Source organism: Diabrotica virgifera, chromosome 5 (assembly GCF_917563875.1).
Source record: "Diabrotica virgifera virgifera chromosome 5, PGI_DIABVI_V3a".
NCBI lineage: Eukaryota > Metazoa > Arthropoda > Insecta > Coleoptera > Chrysomelidae > Diabrotica > Diabrotica virgifera.
In genome coordinates, this window is record NC_065447.1 from 163914360 (window position 1) to 163931887 (window position 17528).

General features: G+C 34.4%; 2 protein-coding genes across 2 annotated transcripts in view; both read left to right on the forward strand.

Annotated features, from left to right (window-relative positions):
* Positions 1–10160, forward strand: part of LOC126885197 (zinc finger protein 85-like) — a 42389-nt gene extending 32229 nt beyond the window's left edge. The window contains exon 2 of the mRNA XM_050651645.1: positions 8445–10160. Coding sequence (XP_050507602.1) covers positions 8445–9271 — 827 coding nt within the window. The 3' untranslated portion in view covers positions 9272–10160. The remainder of the gene's footprint in view (positions 1–8444) is intronic.
* Positions 9916–14593, forward strand: LOC126885518 (zinc finger protein 271-like; the record flags this gene model as incomplete). Its single annotated transcript, XM_050652098.1, has 2 exons — positions 9916–9917; positions 9965–14593. Coding segments are annotated over 2 exons (1062 nt in total), but the record flags the coding sequence as incomplete, so codon positions are not given.
* Positions 14594–17528: the final 2935 nt, after the last annotated feature.

Here is a 17528-nt window from a genome sequence, read left to right on the forward strand (position 1 = left end):
CGATATACCTCTATGCACAAAATACTAAGAAAAAAATGCTGAAGATCAGTTGGTACCGATTTCAAGAAATCAACACCTAGACTTTTCGTCTTAAACAAGAGGAAAAAAAACACAAATTGAGCATTTTTAGATTAATATATCAATAAAAGTCGCAACATTAAATCTTCAGATTAACAAGGGTTTACACAACCTACCTCTATTTGGTTAAATATCGTTACATAATTTGTAGCATCATCCCATAAGCACAATGTAAATATGAATGCAAAGATTGCATTTATCTCAAAACTTCGTTTTTTGGGGTTAGGCCACTGTTGCTCGGTGCCCCTTATGTCAGTTCTATATACAGTGATGAGTACGCTAATAACTGGCAGAATAAAGCAAAAGATGAAAAACATATTAAGTTGTGAGATAAAAAGAAATAAAACTAGTGTAGGTGGGAAATTTAGCGATACAAACCTATACATTTATATTATATTTATTGTTTCCCACTTTTAGATGTATCGGACGAGTTTGGCAACTGCCACTGTGACAGTGACAGTTTTAGTTGAAATACTCATCTGATACGTCTAAAGGCGGGAAACAATAAGTAAAATGTAAACTTATAAGTTGTTATCGCTAAATCTCCCACCTCCACTAGTTTCATTTCTGTTTATCTCACAACTTAATGTTTTCCACGGTTATTAGGGCATTTTGCCGGTTATTAGGGCACTCATAACTGTATAACTTTTTTAAAAAGATATGCTGGTAGTTAGTTATTGATAATTTTGTGGAACAGACAAGCAGCATGTAGAAATCTTCTCTTTTCCATGCTCAACCAGTTTACATGTTTTAATTTGTGACAAATAGGCTGGTGTCTTTTGAACCCCCCGAATTCTTCCTCTGTCATCTGATCTAGGTAATACAAGGTCCATACACAACATCAGCATAGTTAAATTTTGATAGGACTAATCTTTCGCACAGTATACTTTTTACTTTGTATGACTGACAGCAGCGATTATGATTGTTCGATGCAGCAAAGTTGTTCTTAAACATCGCCAACTTTTGATGAACTCTTCTCATATTCAGTGATATTTTATTCATTGTCTTTCTAAAAATAGTATATCTGATTAGAAAATTAACATTTCTGTAGTTACAGAAAGCAAAATTTGTATATGACCATATTCAAGCAATTATTTTTTAATGTGACAGGCGCAGGCTTTATAGATTCTTTATACCTCTAATAGTTATTTATGATATAAGTGTTAAAAGTACACGTTTAAGGCAGGTCCGTGAACTTAGCCCGAAAAAGTCGGGGAAAAAAATGTGATCGATGGCATTCGATTGTCCATTGATTGTCCACGTTTGTCCACCATTTTATTTCGTTAGTCCACCCATCAATTCTTTTTTATAAACAAAAATTTTTTTTCGGGCCAACTTCACAAATCCACAAATTTTCGAGAATTTAAAAAAACTCTTGCTATATTGTTTGTCCATGTTTGTCCACCACATAATTTTTTTTGTCCACCCTCTGATATTTTTAAAATAATTTTTTTTATATATAATATATTGCTTACGGATAATAGGACAGTACCGCCGAAAAAGTACTTCAGACATTAGAATGAATTTTTATGCGGGAGCAGAATCTTAACTACCCATTTGTCAACACCCTCGCAGCGTTTGTCCACCCCCTTAATGTGCAAAACAACCCCCTTGAAGTCTTTATTTTTTTTTTAATTCTCAACCCGGGCCAAATTCACGTCCGCTTAAAAACGCATTTAAACGTTATTTCAGGTTCAGAATCACAACTACCTGTTTGTCCACTTCTTCGCAGCGTTTGTCCAACCCCTTAAAGTGCGAAACCAACCCCCTGTTATTTGTAATAGTTTTTTTTATTTTTTAATTCGGGCTAACTTCACGTCCGCTTAAATGCGTGTTTAAACGTTAATTCGGGAACAGAATCCCAACTACCCGTTTGTCCACCCCTTCGCAACGTTTGTCCAACCCCTTAAAGTGCAAAACCAACCACTGATATTTGTAATTACTTTTTTTATTTTTTAATTCGGGCTAACTTCACGTTCACTTAAATGCGTGTTTAAACGTTAATTCGGGAACAGAATCCCAACTACCCGTTTGTCCACCACTTCGCAAAGTTTGTCCAACCCCTTAAAGTGCGAAACCATCCTCCTGCAGATTGTAATTATTTTTTTATTTCTTAATTCGGGCTAACTTCACGTCCGCTTAAATGCGTATTTTAACGTTAATTCGGGGACAAAATTCCAACTACACGTTTGTCCACCCCTTCACAGCGTGTGCCCAACCGCTTAAAGTGCGAAACGACCCCCCTGGAGATTGTAAATATTTTTTTATTTCTTTATTCGGGCTAACTTCACGTCCGTTTAAACGGGTATTTTAACATTAATTCGGGTGCAGAATCACAACTATCCGTTTGTCCACCCCCTCGCAGCGTTTGTCCAACCTCTTAAAGTGCGAAACAACCTCCCTGTTAATTGTAATTATTTTTCTATTTCTTATTTCTGGCTAACTTCACGTTCTTTTAAATGGGTATTTTAACATTAATTCGGGTGCAGAATCACAACTACCCGTTTGTCCACCCCTTCGCAGCGTTTGTCCAACCCCTTAAAGTGCGAAACAACCCTCCTGTTAATTGTAATTATTTTTTTATTTCTTAATTCGGGCTTTTCACATTCTCTTAAATGGGTATTTAAACGTTAATTCGGGGGCAGAATCCCAACTACACGTTTGTCCACCCCTTCACAGCGTTTGTCCAACCCCTTAAAGTGCAAAACAACCCCCTGTTAATTGTATTTATTTTTTTATTTCTTAATTCGGGCTAACTTCACATCCGTTTAAACGGGTATTTTAACATTAATTCGGGTGCAGAATCACAACTACCCGTTTGTCCACCCCTTCGCAGCGTTTGTCCAACCCCTTAAAGTGCGAAACAACCCCCCTGTTAATTGTAATTATTTTTTTATTTCTTAATTCGGGCTAACTTCACGTTCTCTTAAATGGGTATTTAAACGTTAATGCGGGGGCAGAATCCCAACTACACGTTTGTCCACCCCTTCACAGCGTTTGCCCAACCCGTTAAAGTGCGAAACAATCCCCCTGTTAATTGTAATTATTTTTTTATTTCCTAATTCGGGCTACCTTCACGTTCTCTTAAATGGGTATTTAAACGTTAATTCGGGGGCAGAATCTCAACTACACGTTTGTCCACCCCTTCACAGCGTTTGTCCAACCCTTTAAAGTGCGAAACGACCCCCCCCCCATGGAGATTGTAAATATTTTTTATTTCTTTATTCGGGCTAACTTCACGTCCGTCTAAACGGGTATTTTAACATTAATTCGGGTGCAGAATCACAACTACTTTATCACACTTTAAGGGTTTGGACAAACGCTGCGAAGGGGTGGACAAACGGGTAGTTGTGATTCTGCACCCGAATTAATGTTAAAATACCCGTTTAAACGGACGTGAAGTTAGCCCGAATAAGGAAATAAAAAAATATTTACAATCTCCATGGTGGTCGTTTCGCACTTTAAGGGGTTGGACAAACGCTGTGAAGCGGTGGACAAACGGGTAGTTGTGATTCTGCACCCGAATTAACGTTTAAATACCCATTTAAGAGAACGTGAAGTTAGCCCGAATTAAATAATAAAAAAATAACTACAATTAACAGGGGGGTTGTTTCGCACTCTAAGGGGTTGGACAAACGCTGCGAAGGGGTGGACAAACGGGTAGTTGTGATTCTGCACCCGAATTAATGTTAAAGTACCCATTTAAGAGAACGTGAAGTTAGCCCGAATTAAGAAATAAAACAATATTTACAATCTCCATGGGGATCGTTTCGCACTTTAAGGGGTTGGACAAACGCTGTGAAGGGGTGGACAAACGTGTAGTTGGGATTCTGCCCCCAAATTAACGTTTAAATTCCCATTGAAGAGAACGTGAAGTTAGCCCGAATTAAGATATAAAAAAAAATAATTACAATTAACAGGGGGTTTGTTTCGCACTTTAAGGGGTTGGACAAACGCTGCGAAGGGGTGGACAAACGGGTAGTTGTGATTCTGCACCCGAATTAACGTTTAAATACCCATTTAAGAGAACGTGAAGTTAGCCCGAATTAAGAAATAAAAAAATAATTACAATTAACAGGGGGATTGTTTCGCACTTTAAGGGATTGGACAAACGCTGCGAAGGGGTGGACAAACGGGTAGTTGTGATTCTGCACCCGAATTAATGTTATACTACCCGTTTAAACGGACGTGAAGTTAGCTCGAATAAAGAAATAAAAAAATATTTACAATCTCCATGGGGGTCGTTTCGCACTTTAAGGGGTTGGACAAACGCTGTGAAGGGGTGGACCAACGTGTAGTTGGGATTCTGTCCCCAAATTAACGTTTAAATACCCATTTAAGAGAACGTGAAGTTAGCCCGAATTAATAAATAAAAAAATAATTACAATTAACAGGGGGGTTGTTTCGAACTTTAAGGGGTTGGACATAGGCATCGAAGGGGTGGACAAACGAGTAGTTGTGATTCTGCACCCTAATTAATGTTAAAATACCCATTTAAGAGAACGTGAAGTTGGCCCAAATTAAGAAATAAAAAAATAATTACAATTATCGGGGGGGTTGTTTCGCACTTTAAGGGGTTGGACAAACGCTGTGAAGGGGTGGACAAACGTGTAGTTGGGATTCTGCCCCCAAATTAACGTTTAAATACCCATTTAAGAGAACGTGAGGTTAACCCGAATTAAGAAATAAAAAAATAATTACAATTAACAGGGGGGTTTTTTCGCACTTTAAGGGGTTGGACAAACGCTGCGAAGGGGTAGACAAACGGGTAGTTGTGATTCTGCACCCGAATTATTGTTAAAATACCCGTTTAAACGGACGTGAAGTTAGCCCGAATAAAGAAATAAAAAAATATTTACCATCTCCATGGGGGTCGTTTCGCACTTTAAGGGGTTGGACAAACGCTGTGAAGGGGTGGACAAACGTGTAGTTGGGATTCTGCCCCCGAATTAACGTTTAAATACGCATTTAAGCGGACGTGAAATTAGCCCGAATTAAGAAATAAAAAAAATAATTACAATCTACAGTAGGGTGGTTTCGTACTTTAAGGGGTTGGACAAACGTTGCGAAGGGGTGGACAAACGTTGCGAAGGGGTGGACAAACGGGTAGTTGGGATTCTGTTCCCGAATTAACGTTTAAACACGCATTTAAGCGAACGCGAAGTTAGCCCGAATTAAAAAATAAAAAAAAAGTAATTACAAATAACAGTGTGTTGTTTTCGCACTTTAAGGGGTTGGACAAACGTTGCGAAGAGGTGGACAAACGGGTAGTTGGGATTCTGTTCCCGAATTAACCTTTAAACACTCATTTAAGCGGACCTGAAGTTAGCCCGAATTAAAAAATAAAAAAAATAATTAAAAATAACAGGGGGTTGGTTTCGCACTTTAAGGGGTTGGACAAACGCTGCGAAGAAGTGGACAAACAGGTAATTGTGATTCTGAACCTGAAATAACGTTTAAATGCTTTTTAAGCGGACGTGAATTTGGCCCGGGTTGAGAATTAAAAAAAAAATAAAGTCTTCAAGGGGGTTGTTTTGCACATTACGGGGTTGGACAAACGCTGCGAGGGTGTAGACAAATGGGTAGTTAAGATTCTGCTCCCGCATAAAAATTCATTCTTATGTCTGAAGTACTTTTTCGGCGGTACTGTCCTATTATCCGTAAGCAATATATTATATATAAAAAAAAATATTTTAAAAATATCAGAGGGTGGACAAAAAAAATTATGTGGTGGACAAGCATGGACAAACAATAAAGCAAGAGTTTTTTTAAATTTTCGAAAATTTTTAGATTTGTGAAGTTAGCCCGAAAAAAAATTTTTGTTTATAAATAAGAATATATGGGTGGACTAACGAAATAAAATGGTGGACAAACGTGGACAATCGAATGCCATCGATCACATTTTTTCCCGACTTTTTCGGGCTAAGTTCACGGACCTGTTTAAGGCACGCATGTGAAATTTGCAGAATGAGCGATAGCGAATTCTGCAATTCACATGAGTGCCTTAAAAATGTACTTTTTAACACGCATATCATACAATATTTTTTCTACAAACGTAATTAAAGGACAATATCTACAAAAACTTTTACTTGAACTTGACTGACATTCCATTTTTATATTTTTTTGACATAACATCAAAATTGCCTACACGGTCAATACGAACTGCAGTGCCTTAAAAATTTTTTAAAGCACTAGTGCCTTAAAGTAGCATTTTTAACGCACCTATGGAGTGCTAAAAATTACATTTTTAACACGGTTGTAGAAAAAATATTTTATTACTTACCAGTAAAATGTTATCTATCTATGTCCTCAGTTCCATTTATTTTGCTTTCAGACATGCAGCTCTTGGGTTCTCAAGATTTTACATCTCATTTTACATTTTCTCTCTAAATATGTTACATCTTTCTAAAGCATATATTTCTTTAGGAAATCATACTATTATAACCTGTGGGAGTTTTTTGTCAGTTCTTCTATTCTATTATATTATATATATATCCTATTATAATCCAGATTTATTATAATAATTATTATAATTATTATTATTGTTCTATAAATTTGTTTATTTTTAATGGATATTGCACAGATCACGGATATTAAAACATCAAACAACTGTCAACTAAAATTCAAATTCTAGATTCTAGGTTATGTTATGATCGCAGTGATCGAAGTCAGCTTTCAAACCAATCGCAAGCCGGGATTTTGCGACCAATCATAGCCTTGCCCAGTTTCTTCCTTTTGGGTGCTGTAGTCTCTAGTTGCTTCAAACGGTATTATTTCTTTCACTAGTCGTTGCAGTCACGTAGGTACCGGCTGTATTGCATTGCATGTTCTTCGCTGTCGTCAATAATCCTAGGCAGGTCGTATAAGATGTTTAGGGGCCCGTTTTGTGTGGCCCTTCTGTGTAGTTAATACGCTGTTTCGGTGTGATAACGTTAATTTAAAATGAACAAAGTAGGCTATTTATTACCAAAGTCCTTTTTAATCGTTAGGGATAGAGGATAATAATGAAATTAAACGATTAAGTGTAATAAATAAAAGATTAAGTAATAAATAATTCATTCGTTCTTCTTTTGCCCTTTAATTCGTCCAATTTTGAACCTAGGCTTCCCCCAGTTTCCTCCATTCGTTTCTGTTTAGTGCTTCTGTTTCCAGTGCGTTCCTCCTATCTTTTTAATGCTATCTCCCCATCTCATCTAGGGTCGTCCTCTTGCTCTCTTTCCTGCCCATGGCCTCCATTGTTGTATCGTGGTATTCCACCTATTGTCCGTTTGTCTGGCGTTATAACCTGCGAAGCTCCATTTTAGCCTGGCTATATGTTGTCCTGCGTCTTTGACTTTTGTTTTATTTCTTACCCAGTTGTTTTGCTTTTTGTCTGTATTTTACTCCTAACATTGCTCTCTCCATGGCTCATTGTGTTCATTATTTTATCAATGTTTGCTTTGGTCAAGGTCCATGTTTGGCATGCCTATGTAAGAATTGGGAGTTTGCACTGGTCAAACACTCTTGTTTTTAAGTATTGTTGTAATTCGAACAACAACTAAGTCATTGATCTTAAAAACTTTTAAGAAAAACTTTTATTATAGCTATCCATAAAGTCAGGTGGCTTAACCACATGGGTCGTTCAAGTATTACGTAACGCAAGTTGGGGGGAGGGGGGTCAAAAATCTTCAAAAATCGCGTTACGTAATACTTGAACGCCCCCTAAGTAATAAGAAGTTAACCCATTACTTAGGGCATCCAAAGTAACGTTCAGTACAAAGCCTCCCTATTTGTTATGTCCTTCGATGGGGAGAGGTGGTGGTATAGCTTAAGGGTAAGATAGGTTCTACTTCATTACGGAGTGTGACCGGTTTGATCTTCGGACATGTGGGTCCCACTGTTCCATTGGAACACACATATCCCTCGAGGCTGGGGTTGTACGACTATGTGTGTGCGTGTTATTGGGTCAGTTCAGTACAGTACCTGTATATAATTTTTTGAGCCATGTTTTTCATTCTTCATTTTTCTTATTGTAATTTCGTCAAATTTATATGCGGCCCGGGCTCCACCAGCTGAAATTGTCACGAGCCGCCACTGAATTTAACGTTGCCTATCTTTGGAACCACATTAAATAGGATTTAATATAGTATCGCATATAAAAGATGTGAAGTCTGTTACGTAGAAAATGAAATAATACAATTTTTCAAAAAATATTAGCACAGTTAATATAGTTTAGATCTGAGGTACAGATCTAGGTTCTTATTGTAGGGGTCCATACTACCCAAACAACCACAGTTTTTTTACTTCCCTGAACTAACATTGCATTCCTTTATTTCTGTAGTAATTTTCCGCTCCAATAAAATATTTATAGTTGGTTTGTATTTTAGGTTATCCCCAGGAGGAGAATAAAATAAAAATTATGGAAAGGGCACGATCATCTCATAAAGGAAAATATACACGTCAACATGCCGAAGGAAAATCCGTAAATAAAAATATAAAAATTCAGACTAGACAGGGATCTTACAAGTGTGAAATTTGCTTTAAGCAGTTTAATCGAGCAAGTTATTTGAAAGTTCATTTGAGAGTTCACACTGGAGAGAAACCGTACAAGTGTGAAATTTGTTTAAAGCAGTTTAATTACGCAGGTTATTTGAAAATACATTTGAGAAGTCACACTGGAGAAAAACCGTACAAGTGTGAAATTTGTTTTAAACAGTTTAGTGAAGCAGGTGATTTGAAAAAACATTTGAGAGTTCATACTGGAGAAAAACCGTACAAGTGTGAAATTTGTTTTAAACAGTTTAGTGGAACAGGTAGTTTAAAAAAACATTTGAGAGTTCACACTAGAGAAAAACCGTACACGTGTGAAATTTGTTTAAAGCAATTTACTCAAGCAGGATCTTTAAAAAAACATTTGAGAGTGCACACTGGAGAAAAACCTTATAAGTGTGAAATTTGTTTAAAGCAATTTACCGGTGCATTTGACTTGAAAAGACATTTGAGAGTACACACTGGAGAAAAACCTTATAAGTGTGAAATTTGTTTAAAGCAATTTACCGGTGCATTTAACTTGAAAAAACATTTGAGAGTGCACACTGGAGAAAACCCTTATAAGTGTGAAATTTGTTTAAAGCAATTTACCGATTCATTTAACTTGAAAAGACATTTGAGAGTACACACTGGAGAAAAACCGTACAAGTGTGAAATTGTTTAAAGCGATTTAATCAAGTAGGTTATTTGAACGTACATTTGAGAATACACATTGGAGAAAAACCGTACAAGTGTGAAATTTGTTTAAAACAATTTAATCAAGCAGGTGATTTGAAAAAACATTTGAGAGTGCACACTGGAGAAAAACCCTACCAGTGTGACATTTGTTTTAAACGGTTTAGTGAAGGAGTTAGTTTGAAAAAACATTTGAGAGTTCACACTGGAGAGAAACCGTACAAGTGTGAAATTTGTTTAAAGCAATTTAATCAAGCAGGTCTTTTGAAAAGACATTTGACAGTGCACACTAGAGAAAAAAGTCACAAGTGTGAAATTTGTTTTAAACAGTTTAGTGAAGCAGATGATTTGAAAAAACATTTTTTTAGAGTGCACACTGGAGGTGTGAAATTTGTTTAAAGCAATTTAACGAAGCATTTCACTTGAAAAGACATTTGAGAGTTCACACTGAAGAGAAACCGTTTAAGTGTGAAATTTTTTTAAAGCAATTTAATCAAGCAGGTAATTTGAAAAGATATTTGACAGTACAGACTGGAGAAAAACTCACAAGTGTAAAATTTGTTTTAAACAGTTTAGTGGAGCAGGTAGTTTGAAAAAACATTTGAGAGTTCACACTAGAGAAAAACCGTACACGTGTGAAATTTGTTTAAAGCAATTTAATCAAGCATTATCTTTAAAAAAAACATTTGAGAGTGCACACTGGAGAAAAACCTTATAAGTGTGAAATTTGTTTAAAGCAATTTACCGGTGCATTTAACTTGAAAAGACATTTGAGAGTACACACTGGAGAAAAACCGTACAAGTGTGAAATTTGTTTTAAACAGTTTAGTGAAAAAAGTGATTTGAAAAAACATTTGAGAATCCACACTGGAGAAAAACCGTACACGTGTGAAATTTGTTTAAAGCAATTTAGTCAAGCATTATCTTTAAAAAAACATTTGAGAGTTCACACTAGAGAAAAACCGTACACGTGTGAAATTTGTTTAAAGCAATTTAATCAAGCATTATCTTTAAAAAAACATTTGAGAGTGCACACTGGAGAAAAACCTTATAAGTGTGAAATTTGTTTAAAGCAATTTACCGGTGCATTTAACTTGAAAAGACATTTGAGAGTACACACTGGAGAAAAACCGTACACGTGTGAAATTTGTTTAAAGCAATTTAGTCAAGCATTATCTTTAAAAAAACATTTGAGAGTGCACACTGGAGAAAAACCTTATAAGTGTGAAATTTGTTTAAAGCAATGTACCGGTGCATTTAACTTGAAAAGACATTTGAGAGTACACACTGCAGAAAAACTGTACAAGTGTGAAATTTGTTTTAAACAGTTTATTGAAAAAAGTGATTTGAAAAAACATTTGAGAATCCACACTGGAGAAAAACCGTACACGTGTGAAATTTGTTTAAAGCAATTTAGTCAAGCATTATCTTTTAAAAAACATTTGAGAGTTCACACTGGAGAAAAACCTTATAAGTGTGAAATTTGTTTAAAGCAATTTACCGGTGCATTTAACTTGAAAAGACATTTGAGAGTACACACTGGAGAAAAACCGTACAAGTGTGAAATTTGTTTTAAACAGTTTAGTGAAAAAAGTGATTTGAAAAAACATTTGAGAATCGAAATTTGTTTAAAGCAATTTAGTCAAGCATTATCTTTAAAAAAACATTTGAGAGTTCACACTAGAGAAAAACCGTACACGTGTGAAATTTGTTTAAAGCAATTTAATCAAGCATTATCTTAAAAAAAAAACATTTGAGAGTGCACACTGGAGAAAAACCTTATAAGTGTGAAATTTGTTTAAAGCAATTTACCGGTGCATTTAACTTGAAAAGACCGTTGAGAGTACACACTGGAGAAAAACCGTACAAGTGTGAAATTTGTTTTAAACAGTTTAGTGAAAAAAGTGATTGAAAAAACATTTGAGAATCCACACTGGAGAAAAACCGTACACGTGTGAAATTTGTTTAAAGCAATTTAGTCAAGCATTATCTTTAAAAAAACATTTGAGAGTTCACACTAGAGAAAAACCGTACACGTGTGAAATTTGTTTAAAGCAATTTAATCAAGCATTATCTTTAAAAAAACATTTGAGAGTGCACACTGGAGAAAAACCTTATAAGTGTGAAATTTGTTTAAAGCAATTTACCGGTGCATTTAACTTGAAAAGACATTTGAGAGTACACACTGGAGAAAAACCGTCCAAGTGTGAAATTTGTTTTAAACAGTTTAGTGAAAAAAGTGATTTGAAAAACATTTGAGAATCCACACTGGAGAAAAACCGTACACGTGTGAAATTTGTTTAAAGCAATTTAGTCAAGCATTATCTTTAAAAAAACATTTGAGAGTTCACACTAGAGAAAAACCTTATAAGTGTGAAATTTGTTTAAAGCAATTTACCGGTGCATTTAACTTGAAAAGACATTTGAGAGTACACACTGGAGAAAAACCGTACAAGTGTGAAATTTGTTTAAAGCGATTTAATCAAGTAGGTTATTTGAACGTACATTTGAGAATACACATTGGAGAAAAACCGTACAAGTGTGAAATTTGTTTAAAACAATTTAATCAAGCAGGTGATTTGAAAAAACATTTGAGAGTGCACACTGGAGAAAAACCCTACCAGTGTGACATTTGTTTTAAACGGTTTAGTGAAGGAGTTAGTTTGAAAAAACATTTGAGGGTTCACACTGGAGAGAAACCGTACAAGTGTGAAATTTGTTTAAAGCAATTTGATCAAGCAGGTCTTTTGAAAAGACATTTGACAGTGCACACTAGAGAAAAAAGTCACAAGTGTGAAATTTGTTTTAAACAGTTTAGTGAAGCAGATGATTTGAAGAAACATTTTTTAGAGTGCACACTGGAGGTGTGAAATTTGTTTAAAGCAATTTAACGAAGCATTTCACTTGAAAAGACATTTGAGAGTTCACACTGAAGAGAAACCGTTTAAGTGTGAAATTTTTTTAAAGCAATTTAATCAAGCAGGTAATTTGAAAAGATATTTGACAGTACAGACTGGAGAAAAACTCACAAGTGTGAAATTTGTTTTAAACAGTTTAGTGAAGCAGATGATTTGAAAAGACATTTGACAGTGCACACTGGAGAAAAACAGTACAAATGTGAAATTTGTTTAAAGGACTTTATTAATAAAAGTAACTTGAAAAAACATTTGGAAGTGCACGCTGGGCAAAAATCGTAACAAGTTTGAAATTTTATTTTACGCGTTTTTCTCGCAACAGTATTTTGAAAATATATTTTTGAGGGTGCACAATGAAGAAACACAAGTGTGATATTTGTTTTAAGGGGAGGGTATGGTTTGAAATTAACATTTCAAACACATGTTGTTCTGAAGCTATTTCCTTGTGGTATTTTTGTGATCAACTATTCTAAATGGGAAATAAGCCACAATGTAACTAAAAAAATGATTTTATTAACGGTTCGACGTCCGAATCGGATGTTGTTATCAAAATGCAAAATAATAATAAATTTTAATAATATGATATAATAATAATATGTATTTATTTATATTAATTTTTAATTTAAAATATAATACATAATTATATTTTATTATTTTATGAACTAGTATTTAATAACTTTTTCTCTTATTATTATTTTGTATTTTGACAACGACTTCCAATTTTACGTCGAAACGTTAATAAAATCATTTTTTTAGTTCAATTGTGGCTTATTTCCCATTTAGAATAGTTGATTATTTCAAGCACATATTTGTGATTTTTTTAAACTATTGTACAACTATTTTATTTTTAAATTAAATAAGCATATTAAGTGCATTTCAAAGAATATTAAAAGATATTCAAGGAAATATTCAAGGAAAAAGATTGAAAAATAAGCCAACGGTGGCAACTTTTTACAGACTCCTCCAAAAAAATGGATTTTGCGGGGGACATCAGAACTCGTTACTGAATCATGTGAAATAAATAATTCAAAAAGATTTTATTAGCTTATGAGTTTTTTGAGGTAACTCTATCGAGTTTTTTATTTTTAACGATTTTTGAGTTGTTGGTATCACTCGGAAGTCAAAAAAGCGAAATTCTTTATATCAAAAAGGTGAAAATCAACATATTTATTATTGTTAAACAAAAAATAAGCATAAAACCAAATATATCTCGGCAGAGCTACCTCAGGAAATGTCCAAAAACAATGTGTGCAAAATTTCAGGTGGATCGGCCGTTATAGCCTGGATAGTTTTGAGTTCCAATGTCCACCGCCTTTGAAAGAAAAGTTTTGAGAAAAATACGTTTAAAGTTTTGACAACTTTTATTTTCAATTTCTTTTTGTCTGTCAAATCGTAAAGTAATACACGCCGGGATTGTTTTTTTAATCGCAAAATCTACAAAAGGGAAGCGGAACAGTTGTTGAATATTTCTCACTACGGTCAAGCGTGTTGGCGCTAAACCGCGACAAAGCAAGTCGAAGGTAGGGATATTTAACATACTATATCTCTGGTAACTTTACTCCGATCAATCTGAAATTTTCAGAGAGTATTCATGTAGTTATGCACTTTCATTTACAATAATAAAAAAATCGAAAATTTCAAACCGTACCCCCCTTACGCAGTTTTTTCAAGTATTTAATATGAAACTGCATATGAGATTGCTCACTGGAGAAATTTCTTTTATATAATATGATGCAGCCTATGATTTGAAACAAGGTAGAAGAAAGTAAAACTGGAATAAAACTTTTATTGGCGTTCTAGCCGTCATCGTACTTCTCGAAAAAGATTCCACTGCAATTTCATCTCCAATTTTGCTCTTACAACTGTCTTCGGTGGTTGTCTCTGTGTCACTCTACATGTTACTTATTGGTTCAATTTTTAAGTCAGCCAATGTGTATTATTCTAGGCGATGAAAAACGTATTGGAATTTTCAAAAATATCAGATTCAGAAGGAAGAAAAATGATATGTCCTGTTATTTTCCAAGCAATGGATATTTCATTTTATAATATCGTGCACAACTGCAAATAAATCGATTTCAATTACACTTCTCTACAACTACACTAGATCTTATTACATCCTGCAATAAGATCTTTAAGTATTTCGTCGGCGGTATGACATGTTTTTTGGAAATAACCATTGATGGTAAACAAAGAAAATGTCGATATTGTAAGAGTATAATAAATGCAAAAAATGAAACGTTGCTTTACAATCAAAATGTTACAGTAAAAAGAATAGTAAATAATTCTAAATAGTTTAGTTGTTTCTTAATAAAAAATGTTTTAATGAGTAATTTTGTAAATATTATTTGTACAATACAGTAAAACCAATAAACATCCATTTCACCATATAATAATAATTAGAATTGTTTTAATTATCTTTTAATGCCAATCATTCTCATTTGACCGTCACTAACATTGTCACGTTCACAGTGCCGGTTTAACCTAAATTCGGGCCCTGGGCGCTGGAGGTTTAGGGGCCCCCTTCATTGCTATTCGTTGTCAGTTTTTTAACAAGAAAACGCATGCATTAACTGTAAAGGTGTATTGTAAAATCCATAAAATATTTTTTAAACAAGCAAGAAGAATAGCAAACGTAAAAAATAATGCAAAAAATACATTTAAAATCATAAATAAAAAACAGAAAGTTTCACAAAATAACACATGACAAGCAAAAAAACATAAAGACAAAAATTAGATCACTTTTTTTCTTGACTTGGCATTCGCAAACTGCCATATAATATTATCACAATTCAGTTTCTCCAGTTCTTCATTGTCTATATACAAATACTGATAATGCGTAAGTTTTCTTGACCCAAATTTGACCTTAAATAGGTTTTTATTCTTTTTAAAGCCGAAAAACACCGCTCGCCTGACGCATTAGAAATTGGTATCGTCAAATAAATTTGCAGTAAAGTTAAAATATTGGGAAAAAATGCTTTTTCATCCTGGAAAAATCAAATAAATTGTATGATGTTTATTCAAATTTTAGCATAACGTTACAAAATGGGTAATTTCATTATGCAAGTTCTCTTTGGTTTCATCAACATCGTTTTTATGTTTCTCGCATAAAGTATTAATTGACGTCTTGACTTCTCCTTTATCTTTAGATTAAAAAATATCTAAAAGCTGATGTAACATCCTTGTAACATTCAATTCGCGATTCTGAAAACAGCGACTAATTTTCTAGACTCTAGATTTTCTGCGACAGCGATTTTTTTGTCGCTGCGACTACAAATCGCAAGTGGAGTGCTAGCCTTAAAAGCCACTGTATAATGCCAAATTGCAATTTTTGTAATCGCTTTAGTTTTGAATGTTTGAAAAAGTGTGTACCTATTGTTTGGGTATTTGCATTTTCGAGAATAATCTATTCTTAATCTATAAATTAGATTTATGTATATCTATTTTTGTCTTCCGTTTAACTATTTTAAAAGGACTTATTTTATTCCTATTTTAAAAGAACTTATTTTAAAGCCGAAAAGTGATATAAATTATTATTTAAGACCCACAATTCAAAATGAAATTATTAGAAACTAAAAAAACTCCGTTTGTACGATTATTTTGGATACAATTCGAGACATGGCCATTGATTAATAACTTACACTTTACACACGTTTTACCCACTACCTGGGTAGTTTTTAGTCAATGGCATGGGGAAATCTGACAACTTTCTGTAGTTTTTGTAAAAGGGCCCCGCCACAAACACTGACACGGGGCCCCTCTGGGGCTAGGCTACGGCACTGTGTACCTATAGGCGTGAAGAGATGTAGCAATAGAATAAAGGCGTTTGCAGTGTATTGGCGTATCTGCGTATGAGATTTTTTTCGGAGAATATGTAAATTATCTAGCGACTTTATTTTCTTATAATTAAAAGTGGGCGCCCGCCCCAAGCGCCCAGTGGATAAACCGGCACTGCACATTTATCTCAATAGATAAGTATTGGGACCGTGCAAGTTCGGCAAAGCGACACCTGGTTTCTACGCTCAGCAACATTATTCGCACTGTAAATTATATTGGTCAATTATATTAGTCCTGGTTGCTGGATAATTGTCAAGGCCATATTCCAAAAAAATAATAAAAAGAAAAATAAGATTCAGGTTATGTTATTAAAACGTAAACAATTGTATGTAGTAAATAAAATTAGTTATTAAAATGCAGTACTGCAAGCAAAATACAATTAATTAAATTTGCCTTTATATAATAATTGTATATCATATCAATTATTTAAGAAAGTTGCAATATTTCTCCGCTATTCTCGCACGATCGTTTCTCGTATCCCCTCCAAGTAATTGCACATCGCGAATACCTATACAAATTTTTTGGGGAATATTTACTCTATTTTAATGACATTTAAAGTAAACTATTTCAATAAAATTATTCTCATACGGCAATTAGGAACGAAGTTAGTCAGTTTTTTTTTAATTTCATAGCTTATTTGTTTATATGTAAAAAATTAAGAAACCTAATTAGCGGTATTTGAAAGATCAAGAAGATTGCCGTATGAACAGAGTCGTCTACAAAGCCTCAACATGTGGAGTTCCAATTCAGTTTACTTGGAGTTATGGAGGGAGAAAACTTGAGCGGTAAACTGTATCTCCGGTTCTTATGTTGACAGATTTTAATACTCATGTTTTTAATCTGTATAATATATCCGCTGAGTACTTCACGAATATTGTCGGCGTCAATGCCAAACCTCATATGTGCATCTGGGGAGATTTTTCAGGAAATGAAAAAAAAGTAATTTATAGTATATAAATTACTAATATCTCGCCGTAGCGATGAGGGTCGCGAGCTCAATAGTTTTTACCCATCCAAAAAGAAGTGCTATACCTATATTATATACGCGTTTCGAACGTCCTATGCTATTTACATACACATATGTTATATACGTACAAAATTTATTTCGGCAAAGTGATGACGATCGCAAATTCAATGTTTTTCCCCATCCAAGTGCACAACATCCCTACAGAAGACATCCCGATCAACTGTTACCCAAAAAAATCGTGTTCTACGGGTCAAATTACATAAAAAAAACTTGGGTAAGTCCATCTTAATAAAGGAGGCTGTTGTACCCCCTGGCGGCAGGACTAATAAGTTTCTTACTTTCAGATTTGTTTCAAATGCTTCACTTTTTGCTGATAGACGAAAAAAGCGAAAATTTACGGTTTTTATGTTATTAATTTGTTAATAACTAATTTTGTCAAAAAACCGGCTACAGGGTAGGAAACATATAGGTTCTTATTGTAGGGGTCCATGCTACCCAAATAACTATCTATTGCTTGGAGGTAGATGTGT